The sequence below is a fragment of the Denticeps clupeoides genome, unplaced genomic scaffold (genome assembly GCF_900700375.1).
Source record: "Denticeps clupeoides unplaced genomic scaffold, fDenClu1.1, whole genome shotgun sequence".
Taxonomy (NCBI): Eukaryota; Metazoa; Chordata; class Actinopteri; order Clupeiformes; family Denticipitidae; genus Denticeps; species Denticeps clupeoides.
The window spans coordinates 412,101-429,172 of NW_021629993.1; the positions used below are offsets into that span (position 1 = coordinate 412,101).

The following is a 17,072-nucleotide window of genomic DNA, read 5'->3' on the forward strand; positions in this document are numbered from 1 at the left end:
TATAATAAATGTGTATACTGGGGTGTATACTAGTGGGGTAACACACTCGCCTGTGAACCAGAAGACCCAGGTTCAAACCCAACTTACTACCATCGTGTCCCTGAGCAAGACACTTAACCCTGAGTGTCTCCAGGGTGGGGACTGTCCCTGTAACTACTGACTGTAAGTCGCTCTGGATAAGTGCGTCTGATAAATGCTGTAAATGTAAATAAGATCAGGCAAACGACAGGCAGGTGACGTCGGGGGCGGGGCCTGCACTGTTTGTGGGTGTGTTCTTTACCTGCTAAACGTGAAAGTTTGTCTGCTGCACTACACATGAGGTGCGGCTTCTGGAAACCCGTTTTTGTTGCTCTGCCCATTTTTATGAAGTATAATTACAATAGATGCCGTTACCAACAATAACCTGACTTATAATGCAGCCTTACTTATAATAACACGCTATTTAGCTACTCGCAGGGTTGCAGTTATGCAGCAGTTATGTCACTACCAATAAAATAATCATATTTGTCTCTTCTCTCCAAAGGGAAAAACTTTAATAAAGTACAGATGCAGGGAAAAAGAGAAAATGACATTTATTTTGTTATGGATGTGGTAGAGATGTATTCTGCTTCTTCTATATGAAGAAATGAATGAAGGTGCACTGGGGTAGAATCATCCCAGTCATCACATGATCCTCTGCAGCAAGAACATTAAATACCAGCAGTTTCCATCCTGTGGTCTTCTTGAATCTCCCTGATTAAAGGAGGACCAGACTTGGATCCTGAAGTTGGGACAGAGAAATAACGAAACGAGATCAGACATATGGAGTTCCTTTCTCCACACTGTGATCCTGTAGATGGTGAGATGAGCGTGAGATGATGGATCTGTGGTTAACTGGCCTGTTTCTCCAGTGTTTACCTGCTTCCTCTGTCCGACATGTCAGCTGTCCCCAGCCGGCAGCCACCTGTCTGTCACGTTCGAGTCCAGAGGAGAGAGGCGGCCCACAGCTGCCCATCATCTGGGCTGGTGAGGGAGCTGGCGAGGGTGTCACCATCCTGCCTCCATGCAACACGGTGACGTCACAATACAGAGATACAGTACACAGTACTCAATATAAAATAAAAGAAATGTGTATTATACATGTGTATAATAAATGTGTATACTGGGGTGTATACTAGTGGGGTAACACACTCGCCTGTGAACCAGAAGACCCAGGTTCAAACCCCACTTACTACCATGTCCCTGAGCAGGACACTTAACCCTGAGTGTCTCCAGGGGGGGACTGTCCCTGTAACTACTGACTGTAAGTCGCTCTGGATAAGGGCGTCTGGTAAATGCTGGAAATGTAAATTAAATCTTAAACGTTGATCTCAGATTTTCATGATTACTTTTTTCATATCATAATAATATAATAAAGTGAAGTGATTGTCATTGTGATTCACAGCAGCACAGTAAACGGTGCACACAGTGAAATGTGTCCTCTGCATTTAACCCATCACCCTGAGTGAGCAGTGGGCACCATGACAGGCGCCCGGGGAGCAGCGTGTGGGGGCGGTGCTTTGCTCGGTGCCACCTCGGCGGATCGGGATTCGAACCACCGCCCCATAAGTCTGTTGTGTTAATAAGTTTCCTTCTGTCATTTTATAACCAAATTGCGTCGCTAATATTCTCTTTTTTTCTCGTTCGCTGCGTTTTCATGTTTACGCTCTATTAAGGAGGCGTGGTCTGTCCCGCCCCGTTGGAGGTGGGCTTTGGGCGGCAGTGGGCGGGGTCATGTGCTGAGGTGGGCGGGCCGATGAGACAGTAGGACGCTTCCCCGCCGCTCGTCGTGACCGTTCCGCGACTCCACTACCGGACTGGATATCAGAGAGACGTTTCTCCACGTTTCTCCACGTGTCTCCATGTCCCTGCGGGCTTCCGGTCAGATGTAACCAGAGACGAGGCGACGGCGACAGGGACGCCAGCAGCATGACGCGCAGGAAGCAGCAGGCACCGCGACGCGCAGCAGGTCTGATTCTCCTTCCAGCCTCTTCTTCCTGAATTCTCCTTCCAACTTCTCCTTCCAGCCTCTTCCTCCTCATTCTCCTTCCAACTTCTCCTTCCAACCTCTTCCTCCTGAATTCTCCTTCCAACTTCTCCTTCCAGCCTCTTCCTCCTGAATTCTCCTTCCAACTTCTCCTTCCAGCCTCTTCCTCCTCATTCTCCTTCCAACTTCTCCTTCCAGCCTCTTCCTCCTGAATTCTCCTTCCAACTTCTCCTTCCAGCCTCTTCCTCCTCATTCTCCTTCCAACTTCTCCTTCCAGCCTCTTCCTCCTCATTCTCCTTCCCAACTTCTCCTTCCAACTTCTCCTTCCAGCCTCTTCCTCCTGAATTCTCCTTCCAACTTCTCCTTCCAGCCTCTTCCTCCTCATTCTCCTTCCATCCTCTCCTTCCAGCCTCTTCCTCCTGAATTCTCCTTCCAGCTTCTCCTTCCAGCCTCTTCCTCCTGAATTCTCCTTCCAGCTTCTCCTTCCAGCCTCTTCCTCCTGAATTCTCCTTCCAGCCTCTTCCTCCTGAATTCTCCTTCCAGCTTCTCCTTCCAACCTCTTCCTCCTGATCCTACCTTCCAGCCTGTGGGTTTGTCCAGGGACAGAGTAGTTTTTATAATTCTGTAATTTTACACTAAAAAAGTTTTTATCTGATTTGTGGCACTTTTGGTTCTTGTTCTTGTTCTCCGATAAGGGTGGTAGTAGCCCAGTGGTTAACACACTCGCCTATGAACCAGAAGACCCAGGTTCAAATCCCACTTACTACCATCATGTCCCTGAGCAAGACACTTAACCCTGAGTGTCTCCAGGGGGGGACTGTCCCTGTAACTACTGATTGTAAGTCGCTCTTTATAAGGGCGTCTGGTAAATGCTGTAAATGTAAATGTAAAAACATGGAACGATGAGCTTTTATTTGACTGTAATTTCCACGTCCCTCGTACGGACGTCCACGCTGGGGTCCCGGGACACGCAGGGGTCCGCGGTGGAAACCTGGGTGGACGTGGAATGAAAGTCAAGTGAAGCATCTGGACCAGCAGCCTCTTCTGGCTGCCTGATGAATGAGGCCGTCAGCAGGGCCACCGTACCCCTCCGCTACCCCGCCGCTAACCGCCGATCGGAGCGTTAAACACGCCGTGTGTGTGAGAACGCCGAGATGTTGCTGACGTTTTAACTGTAATGGGTGGAACGTTCTGGAAGGGGGACTTTTAAAAGCACGTTGATGCGTGCGGGCAGCTGTCCCTCTTCTCGCGCGGGGTAAAGAGTGGACGTTGTCCTCGCCAGCTTCATTAGTGCCGTCTAATTAGCCGTGAAGCTGATGGCTTCGTGACAGTTTGACTGATTACGGGTGACAGGCTGCGATCCACCAATGTAATCAAACCAAAAGGAGACGATTCCGTCCCCCCCTCGCTCGCCCGTGCTGTGTGTCCCTCGCCCCGGCTGTTCCTCCTCGGGTCTGTGGGACGTTCTGCTGCTTCAGGGTTCTGGTAATCTGGAGACGTGTGTAGGGGACGAATCGTGCCGAACACTCCGTTTCCTTTTCAGTAGACGTCCTTTTCACAGAGTCCCATCTCCACTGGTGACACTGTGATGCGTCCCGTCCCACACCAACATCCCCCAGAGAGCAGGAGAGACCAGACCTGAGAACATCAGAGCTGCTGGGAATGAAGGGAGGGAAGATAAATGAATGACAGGTGGAAGACAGGAGCAGCCATGCTGAGGGGCTGTGTGTGTTTGCGTGTTTGCATGTTTGTGTGTGTATGTGTAAACGTGTATGTGTGCATGTAAAGAAAAAAAAAAGTGTAGTGATTGTCACATGTGATACACAGCAGCACAGCACACGGTGCACACACTGAAATTCGTCCTCTGCATTTAACCATCACCCTGAGTGAGCAGTGGGCACCATGACAGGCGCCCGGGGAGCAGTGTGTGGGGACGGTGCTTTGCTCAGTGGCACCTTGGCAGATCAGGATTCGAACCGGCAACCTTCTGATTAACCGCTAGGCCACCACTGCCCCCGCCGGTATATGTGTGTGTGTGTGTGTGTGTGTGTGTGTGGTGTGTGTGTGTTTTGTGTTTGTGTGTGTATATGTGTGTATACATATATGTGTGTTTTGTGTGTGTGTGTATGTTTGTGTATGATGTGTAGGTGTGTGTGTGTGTGTGTGTATGGTGTGTATGTGTATACGTGTGTGTGTATGTTTGCGTATGATGTGTATGTGTGTGTGTGTTTGTATGGTGTGTATGTGTGTCTGTGTATACGTGTGTGTTTGTGTGTGTGTGTATGGTGTGTATGTGTGTCTGTGTATACGTGTGTGTGTATGTTTGCGTATGATGTGTATGTGTGTGTGTGTTTGTATGGTGTGTATGTGTGTGTGTGTATACGTGTGTGTTTGTGTGTGTGTGTGTGTGTGTGTGTATGGTGTGTATGTGTATACGTGTGTGTGTATGTTTGCGTATGATGTGTATGTGTGTGTGTGTTTGTATGGTGTGTATGTGTGTGTGTGTATACGTGTGTGTTTGTGTGTGTGTGTATGTTTGTGTATGATGTGTAGGTGTGTGTGTGTGTGTGTCTGTGTGTTTGTGTGTGTGTATGGTGTGTATGTGTGTCTGTGTATACGTGTGTATGTGTGTATGTTTGCGTATGGTGTGTAGGTGTGTGTGTGTATACGTGTGTGTTTGTGTGTGTGTGTATGGTGTGTATGTGTGTCTGTGTATACGTGTGTGTTTGTGTGTGTGTGTATCAGCCCCTGATGTATATTAGCTCCGCCCCAGATGGCCGGTAAATGAACCCGCCGCTTCCTGCCTTCTCCACCAGGCGCGCTTTGATGGATGTTGCTGCTGGCGGAGGGGGCGGAGATTAATGATGGACGCCGGGATCTGAAAACCATTTATCACGCGGGTTATAATTCAGACACGGCGGGAAGAGCGGTAACCTGATACACACACACACACACACACACTCACACACACCAACATACAAACACACACACACTCACACACACCAACATACAAACACACTCACACACACACACACTCACACACAACAACATACAAACACACACACTCACACACACCAACATACAAACACACTCACACACACACACACACACTCACACCAACACATACAACACACACACACAACAACATACAAACACACACACACTCACACACACACACACACACCAACATACAAACACACACACACTCACACACACACCAACATACAAACACACACACACTCACACACACCAACATACAAACACACACACACTCACACACACCAACATACAAACACGCACAAACTCACACACACACACACACACTCAACACTCACACACACACACACACACACACATACAAACACACACACCACAGGTTACCGCAGGTCAGGACAGACACAACGTCTCTCCACCCCTCGCCGCTCGGGAGCGTTATGGTTCCATCTCTGGAACTTGCTTGTTGCTCGGTAATCAGGGCAGATGTTTGATTCGAGGTTTTTAAAACGGCTGCCAGTCAGGCGTGCCAGTGAGACACGGTGACAGAAAGGGGACGGAACCGGAGCAGAAGAGCACGAAGAAGACAGATAACCTGGCAGACGATATCTTCATCATCATCAACAGCCTCTTTATTTGCAATCATTCCCATAATCCACTGCTGGAGATGAAGGTGTAGAAACCTGTTTCACCATCGCACAGATTTTAAATCAGATAAAACCGACTTGGGCTGGATGAAAGGAAAGAAATTGCTGCACCAAGTATCTCCTGGTCTTCAGCAGACAGCCTGAGGGAAATGTTCAGAAGATGATTTACCCGCTGAGATCCAGTGTTGTGAAGCTTCTCATCTAATAATCTGCAGGAACCTCGTATATGAACCTCGTATCATTCACATCAGCACATCTTCTGTTCGGTTTTTAAAATCTGACTACAGGCGGTAATCCGCATCGTGAATATCTGTATTTTTAAAAGTGAATTGGAATGATCTCCAGGATCCAGAACAACCAAACTGGCTCCCAGTTTTCATTTTTCTTTCTTTAAACCATTTCAAACCTCTGCCACTGAATTGTAGACGAATCCAGATTCTAAAACGTAATAAGACACAAGACCAGCTACAGTCAAATAAAAGACGGAGCTGATTCCACCGTCTGGCTCCTCTTTATCCTTCCTGACACGTTGTCTTCGTCGGGGACGTGATTATGTCCTCTTATTTACACCTGGGTGGCGTCTCCGGCTGTGAGTGACGGCCTCTGATCGGGGCTGTCGGGGACGATCAGGCCAGACTGAGCGGTAATGGATCCCCGGTGACAACCTCGATTTAGAGGGGGTCCGTCGGGCCCCGACACTGTCCCCCGCTCAGAGAGACGATTATTCTTTAAATTGGAGGTAAAGAGGCCTGTCACGACCCTGCATGGCGTGCCGAACTGCCCCCGTCCGCGCAGACGTGTTGACCTCTGACACGTGTCTGAAATGTCCAGCGTGACCTTTTCTGCCGCACACTTTCTGACACGGACTGCTGGGGACATGCAGGGCGGGGACGGGGGGCGGAGCTGTCAGGGAGCGTCTGTCCTCAGGGACGGCCGTCGGGCGGCCACTCCGAGTAAGTGGGCATCTGGCGGAGACGTCAGACGAGGTGCCCAGCAGGACACCTACACGCGTGTCACCTGTCTGAGGCTGTTCGCGGGGACACGAAGTGACAGGCCACTTATGTGTGGCCGCCTTCTGCCTTTTCTTTTAACCTCTGCTGTGTGTGTGTGTGTGTGTGTGTGTGTGTGTGTGTGTGTGCCCTCATTATTCACGTCTCTTGTCATGGTCCGTACCACGCCGGCATCTGTACGGTTTTCTGTACGGTTCTTACACCAGCGATGGCTGAAGACAACGTGCTGTGAACGTCAGTCATGTTTAATATATCTCATTTAAATCGGATCAGAAATATGAAAATGTCTGTTACCTCCACAGATATTCTTCTCACGTTTACGCTCTTTTAATGTCCCCCTCTGTTTTCCAGCATACGTCCCGGAAGAGGACAAGGAGACGACAGCGGCCAAAATTCACACGGCTTCATCAAAGACTGTCCCAACGCCAGCAGGACAGCCTCCAGTAACAGGGCCGGATGGTGAGGGTGGACCGAGGGAGGACCCAGGAAGCTTGGAGCAGATGAAGGCCGTTTACAGCAGTTTCCTGCCCGGCTCCTGCTGGTCTTCTCTGAACCTCGGCCCACCAGCCGCGGCCCGGAGCTTCGACTGGCATCAGTCCGCCATGACCAAGACGCTTCAGCAGGTCTCGCCGAACAGGCGTCCTCCAGCCACAGACCCCGACCTCCTCAGCACGGTGCAGCTGTGCCGCCAGAGCGCCAAGCTGTACGGCTCCATCTTCTCCGGCGCCAGCAGGTTCCGCTGTAAAGGCTGCAGCTCTGCGTACGAGACCTTGGTAGAGCTGACCGTCCACATGAACGAGACGGGGCACTACCGCGATGACAACCACGCCAAGAACGGCGCCGGTGCCAAGGGCTGGTCCAAGCCACGCAAGCGCTCCTTGATGGAAATGGAGGGCAAAGAGGACGCCCAGAAGGTGCTGAAGTGCATGTACTGTGGACACTCCTTTGAGTCTCTGCAGGACCTCAGTGTGCATATGATTAAAACCAAGCACTACCAGAAGGTCCCCTTGAAAGAGCCCATGACAACAATTGCTGCCAAAATGATGGGCTCTTCTGGACAAAGGCTCCCCATGGAGCTGAACATCTTCAGTTCACAATGTGCGGTGGAAAAGCCTCACAAAGAAGCAGATTGCAGTGAGAAGATCAAACACCGCTTGGGTCATCCGAATGGGACCAGCTACACGTGGCAGTTTGAGACTCGCAAGTCGCAAGTCTTGAAATGTATGGAGTGTGGAAGTTCACATAATTCCCTGCAGGACCTGACCACCCATATGATGTTAACAGGCCACTTCATTAACATCAACAAGGGTGGTCTAAAAAGAGTTGAGACCCCGCTGTCTCCAAGGAAGAACTCCAAGGATGAGAAGGTCCAGTCAGTGCCATTGGCCCCATCGTCCTTCTCCTCTCCTTCCTCAGCTGAAACTCCTCTTCATCCCTGTTCCTCTCCTAGCAGAACGAAGCGTGAAGATGTGTGTCCTAAAGACAATAAACAGTTGTTAGATGCTGACAAACGTGACTATCTTTCTGAGGAGGACCTGAAAGAGAGCCCCAGGGGTGGATTAGACATTTTGAAATCTCTGGAGGACACTGTCACCTCCGCGATCCACAAAGCCCAGAATGGGTCTCCTAGCTGGGGAGGATATCCAAGTATACATGCCGCATATCAGTTACCAAGCAACATGACACAACCTCCACCTGCCACTAGCAACACCGTTCCTACAACGTGCAAATCGCACCATAAAGAGAGGTTCTCCCTCAACAACAGCTCAGTCTCTCCAGACAAAGACGCCATGCTGAAGCAGGTGATGGGAAAAGGAGTTGAAGGCAAGAAGGTGAGAAAGCCAGGGGAATGGGACATGACTGTATCTTTAGCTTGCAGAAATGAGTCTTCTGAGTCGGACTCATCTAAAGCGCCAAAGGTTTGTGCTTCAACCACACGTGACCCAAGCGTTTATGAGGAAAATGAAGAGACAAACAAACTAAGCACAGACCCGTCAAAATCCCACATTTCTGCTTTGAATATTAACAGTGTCGTCACCACCAACACTTTGGCTCCAGACCATCAACCCACTGTAGATCCCATAAGTGCTCTCCAGACAGTAATGAACCTGCATCTGGGTGGAGCCACTAAACCTGCGCTTTCAGTGACAAATCCCATGGACATGCTCTTCAAAATGAGCAACAGCATGGCCAAAAAGGTTCTCTTGAAGGCCGTTCCTCCTGAAACGGACAAAAAAATGGAATCTGCCAATGGGGGGGTTAATGACCTCAGCAAAGACCAGCCAATAGACCTGTCCAAAGGACAGAGCAAGACACCTGCATCCTCCACCAGGATTCCAGCCTCACAGCCAACCTCTATGCCATGTTCCTCCACTGTTCCTAAAAGCCCAGAGACTCTCGCAGATGCACCATTCATGCCAAGCAGCCCCTACCAGGAGAACGCCCTAGCAGATATCTCCGACATGTTGCGAAACCTCACAGAGCCAAATGTTCTCTCTAAAGTCTCCAAGCGTGGCAGCTGGCTAAAGCAAAGCACTTCTGAGCGTGCTTCTATAGCCGATGAAACTGAGGAGGAGGACTTTACTTCACAGAAGCACAAAGGCCACCAGTCCAACTGGAACCCTATTCATCTCCTCATCCTCCAGGCCTGTTTCACCGCCAGTCTCCGACGGACCGCCGATGGGAAGTACGTCTCAACAGACCTGAGCCCCAAAGAACGGACTCAGATATCAAACCTTACTGGGCTCTCCATGGCAACCATCAGCCATTGGCTGGCCAATGTAAAGTACCAGCTGAGGCGGTCAGGACGCACAAAGTTCCTGAGGAACCTCGATGTGGGCCAGCCAGTGTTCTTCTGTAGTCAGTGCTCTTCACAGGTACGAAGTCCCTCAGCACATGTCTATCACCTGGAGTCACACCTGGGCTTCAGGATGAAGGACTTTCCCAAGCTTTCAGCAGATAAACTCAGAAAGTCAGCTATGAGGATCAATAAAGCACTTCCCCGCCTCCATTCCCTGCCAGCAGATAAGAAAGGCACCCAGCCAGACCATCACCAGCCAGCATGCACTCAAACTCCACCTCAGCAAGGTTCATGGAACAAGCCCAGAGGAGTGCACATTATATCTGTGTGAGATGGAGACGTGGGCATGACATAGAAGACACGTTGTAAAAAGACATTGCTGCATTTTTAGATGTTCTGAAGTATTTCTGCAGGCCATGTTAAATATTACTATAAAAGGACTTTCACCTTTTCAGAAGCCGAGATGATGAAGTTCCTCTGTATTTAGAACCAGGTCTGTGAGACGATTGTGAGGATCATGAGATGAATTGTGAGGCAAGCCGTCGATGGAAATGACGTTCTGGTGCTATCAGTTTACTGATCTTCCTGCTGCAGGTTAAACTTCCTTCTGAAGCGAATGTTCAACATGAACAGCGGTGAATTTGATGAAACTGAATAAAATGTCGTTGTGGAAGGAAGTTGCAACTCGTCAGAGATCTTATTTCTGCCTTTGTACAGTATCGTAATAATCATAACCCAACCGACTGGACATTACCCCAAACCTTTATTATGTCCTCCAGGAACCCAGTTCAGTTTTTATCTGTTTAAATTCTGAAAATACACCCATAAAACACCATGACATCATCATTAATATCAAGTAATCAACTTGTTTCTTCATATTCATCTACAGTGAAATATTCTAAATATAATTATACTCAAGTTATACTCACTAACAGGCATGAATCAGTAAAAACAAAGTGTGTATTTACTGACCCGCGTCCCCGGTTCTGGTCCATCCTGTTATTATGGGTGAGTTCACGCATCCCATCAGGTTCATTAACACGTTCAGCGCTGCTGCTGCTGCTGCTCTTTACTGAATGTATCACATAACACGGTATAAACGTGGTATAAATGCGGTATAAACGTGGTATAAAGAGGCCATTTCAGCCTTCTCTCTCTCCCTGTGCGGTTAAGACGAGTGTAATGAATGTATTGTGTAACGCGGTATAAATGCGGTATAAACGCGGTATAAAGAGGCCATTTCAGCCTTCTCTCTCTCTCCCTGTGCGGTTAAGACGAGTGTAATGAATGTATTGTGTAACGCGGTATAAACGTGGTATAAATGCGGTATAAACGCGGTATAAAGAGGCCATTTCAGCCTTCTCTCTCTCTCCCTGTGCGGTTAAGACGAGTGTAATGAATGTATTGTGTAACGCGGTATAAATGCGGTATAAACGTGGTATAAAGAGGCCATTTCAGCCTTCTCTCTCTCTCCCTGTGCGGTTAAGACGAGTGTAATGAATGTATTGTGTAACGCGGTATAAACGTGGTATAAATGCGGTATAAACGTGGTATAAAGAGGCCATTTCAGCCTTCTCTCTCTCCCTGTGCGGTTAAGACGAGTGTAATGAATGTATTGTGTAACGCGGTATAAATGCGGTATAAACGTGGTATAAAGAGGCCATTTCAGCCTTCTCTCTCTCCCTGTGCGGTTAAGACGAGTGTAATTGTCGTGTCTTTTCGGACGAGTTGCTCGGGCTGTCGGTGTGATCAGAGCGGCCGCGGTGAGGACGGCCTCTGACTAATGAAACGGGAACCGCGCTTGACAGACTGATGAGCGCCAGCGTGATCACACCAGGCTGAACAGACACGCCAATCAAATCAATAAAGGGGAGGTCTGCAGACATGAGACCAACGCTGCTCCACCCATCAAATCGAAATTCAATTAACTGCATATCAATAAAAAATACATCATTTAAATTTTGATACCAAGTAATATTAAATCTGTAATTCTTATTAAAGTCCCTTCTGGGCGGAGAAAAGCGCGAACTGGCAGCGTCTCCAGCAGCTGGCCGGCGAGCTGCAGTCGGCTGCCACGTCTCCAGAAAACTGTCACCAACGTTTTGCTCTGATATGTGACAGATTTGCTAAAGACACTCGTTCCATATCGTTAATTTAACGCACGATGACACGGCCGATTACTCTGAGCTACATGCTCAACTAGCACGTCAGAAGCGGTGTGTCAATCCATTAGGCCTCGTCCGGCTGACGACGGGGTGGGCCACGCCCTGCTCTGTTCTGACCTCCGACCCCGGGCCGGCGCTGCGGGCGAGTGATGGAGGGTGGAGGCGGCTGTAATTAGGTTTAACCGCGGCCTGCTGTCACCACCATCAGTCCTGGTCCAGGACCTGATGGGTTATTAAATGGAGAGAGCTGTGATGTATTCCACCCTGGACGCCGCGCTTGTGTGGGGATGGAAGCCGGACTCGGCGCTTTTGTCAGACGTGAAGATGATCTGCCGTGAAGGACGTGGACACCACATCACACACCAGACTCTTTTCTGAAAAATCTGTAAGATTTGGAGCTGTCAGGACGTCAGCTTCTCGCCCACCGCCGCGGCGCTCTGACAGGCCGCCTGCGTTTTTGACGTTGTGTTCGGACGACGTGATGAGACGTCCCCTCCTGTTGTGTCAGAAAGTCTCCGGGACGTTCTGTCATCAAACGTCCATCGTGGGCCGCACACGTGTAGGTGGCGGTTGGGCCGGGCGGATCGTTCCCGTGACCTCCTCTGTGAAACGGCTCGTCCTCGGCTGGCAGGGGACGCGATGTGGAGTGACACTCCTGGTTGGAGCTGCCAAACTGCCACTTTGTGTCCCCTTTATTCCCGGAGAGCGGGGGCTGCGGTTGGACGGATGAAAACCTCGGAACGGACATCTGTCTGCCAGTCCAGACGCCTGTCCTGTTCCCTCACTCAGCGTCACCGTCACGCGGGAGCCATTTCAACATGTCCGCCATCTTGGTGCAAGTCAGTGGAGAAATGAGACATTAAAACACGTTTCACTCGTACATTTACTACCACTGTGTCCCTGAGCAGTGTCTCCAGGGGGGACTGTCCCTGTAACTACTGGTTGTAAGACGCTCTGGATAAGGGCAGTACATTTAAATGTAAAATGCTGAGATTACAGTTGCTATCAGGATAATTGTGGTCAGATTTGAACCCAAAGTGACATTTGCGTTCACATCAGACCTGACGGGACAGAATTTATTCAGTAAATTAGATGTATGAAGATTAGTCAGCACAATGTAAAAATGGCCAAATACATTTTCATGAGTAGGTCAGAGGTCATGGACTGTTCTGGTGTGTGGAAGGGTGACACCGATGTCACTGCAGCGGCCAAATGCCTGACAAGGAAGAACACTGTGTGTGTTTGTGTGTGTGTGATGTATTTATCTACAAGCCCTCATCATGTCAGCAGGTGGCCATGGAATAAAGCAGAATAAAGGACAGGAATAGAGAACAGACGTTTCCTGGTTCTGAGCATCCACCAGGAATCTTCTGGAAAAATCAGAAAAATGCTGCTGCTTTGGTTCTCCCTGTGTGAGAAGCTGCTCTGTTATATTTACTGATTTTTCAGAGAAGCCCCCACCCTGACGGGAGCGGCGTTCAGGTGTGGGACCTTGTCAAAACACCGCATCTCAGAGTCGTGGCAGGCTGACATGCTCCTCAGATAAAATGGTGCATTGGGGGTTTGGTGGAGGTGGTGACATCCCTGACAGCTCGGCAGCAAGGTGTGAGACCGGAGTGTGGCTCCCGCCATCCGACCGTCAAACTCAGCTGCAGACCCCGTCTCCGGGTGATGAAACTGACGGAGGTGAGGGGGCGGAGCTGTGGGCCTCTCACGTTACAGCTGCCACGATCTCCTCTACATACGCATTTAAAAACCAGCTGAGAAGAAACTCAATATGGCTGCTCAACAATATTTTATATAAAAAAATAAAAAAAAACAACATAGTTGGAGGGTCACATTCACTAACTCACTAATTCCAGCCAACGCTGGAATTAAAGCGTTGATGACCTGCATGTTGGTAGTGGGCATGGATTTGTTTGTCGTCCCCCTTAAGATGATCCCATTTTTTTCTTGTGAAGTGATTGTCACTTGTGATTCACAGCAGCACAACACACAGTGCACACAGTGAAATTTGTCCTCTGCATTTAACCATCACCCTGAGTGAGCAGTGTGTGGGGACGGTGCTTTGCTCAGTGGCACCTCAGTGGCACCTTGGTGGATCGGGAATCAAACCGGCAAACTTCTGATTATGGGGCCGCTTCCTTAACCGCTAGGCCACCACTGCCCTTTTTTTGTGAAGTGATGTTGGGGTTTAATGTATAAGGCGCCTGTGTTGAAGTGTTGGAGTTAATGTGTAAGGCACCTGTGTTGAAGTGTTGGGGTCAATGTGCAGATCGCCTGTGTTGAGGTGTTGTGGTTAATGTGCAGAGCGCCTGTGTTGAGGTGTTGGAGTTAATGTGTAAGGAGCCTGTGTTTAGGTGTTGGAGTTAATGTGCAGATCATCTGTGTTGAGGTGTTGGAGTTAATGTGTAAGGCACCTGTGTTGAAGTGTTGGGGTCAATGTGCAGATCGCCTGTGTTGAAGTGTTGGGGTCAATGTGCAGATCGCCTGTGTTGAGGTGTTGGGGTCAATGTGCAGAGCGCCTGTGTTGAATTGTTGGGTGTTAATGTGAAAGGTGCCTGTGTTGAGGTGTTGGAGTTCATGTGTAAGGCGCCTCTGTTGAGGTGTTGGGGTTTAATGTGCAAGGCACCTGTGTTGAGGTGTTGGGGGTTAATGTGTAAGTCGCCTGTGTTGAGGTGTTGGGGTCAATGTGCAAGGCGCCTGTGTGGAGTTGTTGGGGGTTAATGTGTAAGGCACCTGTGTGGAGGTGTTGGGGGTCAATGTGCACATCACCTGTGTTGAGGTGTTGGGGGTTAATGTGTAAGGCGCCTGTGTTGAGGTGTTTGGGGTTAATGTGCAAGGTGCCTGTGTTGAGGTGTTGGAGTTAATGTGTAAGGCTCCTGTGTTGAGGTGTTGGGGGTTAATGTGTAAGGCACCTGTGTTGAGGTGTTGGGGTCAATGTGCAGATCGCCTGTGTGGAGTTGTTGGGGGTTAATGTGTAAGGCACCTGTGTGGAGGTGTTGAGGGTTAATGTGCAGATCATCTGTGTTGAGGTGTTGGGATTTAATGTGTAAGGCGCCTGTGTTTAGGTGTTGGGGTCAATGTGCACATCACCTGTGTTGAGGTGTTGGGGTTAATGTACAGATCGCTTGTGTTGAGGTGTTGGGGGTTAGTGTGTAAGGCGTCTGTGTTGAGGTGTTGGGGTTAATGTACAGATTGTCTGTGTTGTGGTGTTGGGGTTAATGTACAGATCGCTTGTGTTGAGGTGTTAGGGGTTAGTGTGTAAGGCGTCTGTGTTGAGGTGTTGGGGTTAATGTAAAGAATGCCTATGTTGAGGTGTTGGGGTTAATGTGCAGATCGTCTGTGTTGTGGTGTTGGGGTTAATGTACAGATCGCTTGTGTTGAGGTGTTGGGGGTTAGTGTGTAAGGCGTCTGTGTTAACAGTTTAAACACTTTAAACTTGTGAAAGCCTGGCAGGCAGCATCCACCATTTATCTGAGTGACTGACAGCATGGCTTCCTGCCAGACAGCTGGGTGTCACGTATTGTGTGTGTGTGTGTGTGTGCATGTGTGTGTGTACATGACTGTGTGTATGACTATATGAAAGTGTGTGTGTGTGTATGTTTACATGCCAGTATCTAAGACTATATGAAAGTGTGTATGTGTGTGTGTGTGTGTGTGTTTACATGCCAGTGTGTATGACTATGTGAAAGTGTGTGTGTGTGTGTGTTCACATGCCTGTGTGTATGACTATATGAAAGTGTGTGTGTGTGTGCTGATTTAAAAGCTCCTGTCTGGCCCCGCCCTGCACCTCTGTCTCTCATCAATCACATGTCGGGTTATGGTGTTGCCGTGACAGCGGGATATTGACTGATGTGACAGGACTTTGATCATCCAGTCAGCTGCAGGGCGTAGCTGCCAGGTGGGAGAGGGGGGAGAATGTTGAAGGGAGGAGGGCGGGACGACCAGGATCAGTAGCTCCGCCCCAATTCAAATCAATCAGTCGTCACGCCAGACAGCAGCAGGAGCGTCACATTGTCACATGATCAGCCGCTCGAAGCCTGCTAATGGCCACTGTGTCCCCCTACATACACTCATCATCTGTACGAGCCGATGTGGGAGGGACAGTCACGTTCCTGCCGTCCCTCAACACATGTAACCCGGGAAACGCCGCTCCACGTCTCCCGCAGATGGAGATCTGCAGGTGGAGGAAACAGGCGTGGCTGACAGCCCTGTCACTAGCCCTGCTGCCGCCGCCGTGATTGACGGCTAGCAGGTGGCGTCTCAATGGAGTCTTCAAGCCGCCTGTCCATCAGCGGCACGTCACCGTGGAAACCGAGGGAAGAGCGCGCCTGCCCAGGGCTGGAGAGATGTGGGCGCTGCTGGTGCTGATCCAGGTCCAGCTTGGAGGAGGAGTTTTAATGTTCTGGTGAAGCTCCTCAGTTCGTTCTTTTAAAGCAAACAGTAAAAGCAATAAAATATGACTGGCAGTTTGATTGGCATGCGTGTGTGTGTGTGTGTGTGTGTGTGTAAGTGTATGACTATATGAAAGTGTGTGTGTGTGTGTGTGCTTGTGTAAGTGTATGACTATATGAAAGTGTGTGTGTGTGTGTGTGTGCTTGTGTAAGTGTATGACTATATGAAAGTGTGTGTGTGTGTGTGTGTGCTTGTGTAAGTGTATGACTATATGAAAGTGTGTGTGTGTGTGTGTGTGTGCTTGTGTAAGTGTATGACTATATGAAAGTGTGTGTGTGTGTGTGTGTGTGTGTGTGTGTGTAGATATAGTGAGGTTGTACCGTCTGAGCAGGATCAGTGTTGCTCTGATGGAAAAGTCAGAGGAACCGACAGAGGAACATCACTGAAGGGTAATTCCTGGACTTATAATGAAACTGTGTCCACTAAGGACAATAAAGATGTAAAGTGGTTTGGTGAAGGTTGGTGAAGGTTGGTGAAGTCTGGCCGTGGCCCTCAGAGCTGATCTGGGTATCAGCCGGGGCTGATGGGTGGCGGGATGAGAGAAGATGATGTACATGCAGACTCTCCTCCTGTCTCCTCAGAACACTGCGGCCATGCGGCGTATCCCCTGCAGACCAGGACACCCGGTGTTTACCGTCCTCTGGTGTCCTCCTTCATCAAGTCCAGCACGCTTTTTACTTCATATGCTGAGATCTTATCGGTTATATAAAGATACCAGAGTTGTAATAACCAGAAACAGAACGGCACGACTGGTGGTGCTGATGGATCAGGCCAGGTGTTGATATAGGAAGCGACCCCACAATCATTGTGATCTTGTAACATGTGGTACGGCACCGCCCCACAAAGTTGTTTCAGAATCTGACGTCTGTTGTGGTGAGTAAACACTTGTTTACAATATTTACTATTCAATGATTTGCACATGTTGACTTTAAGTTGATAAGTAAGTTGTGTAGTTGTGTAGACGACCAGATCTCCACTTCTCCACCAACATCC

The 17,072-nt window shown here is 49.3% G+C and overlaps 1 protein-coding gene across 1 annotated transcript; it reads left to right on the forward strand.

The window, feature by feature from the left end:
- The first annotated feature begins 1,847 nt into the window (after positions 1–1,847).
- LOC114779519 (teashirt homolog 3-like) lies at positions 1,848–9,913 on the forward strand. The gene is given in 3 exon segments (XM_028967388.1): positions 1,848–1,987; positions 7,008–9,693; positions 9,695–9,913. Coding segments are annotated over 3 exon segments (2,838 nt in total). The 5' UTR covers positions 1,848–1,947; the 3' UTR covers positions 9,807–9,913.
- Positions 9,914–17,072: the final 7,159 nt, after the last annotated feature.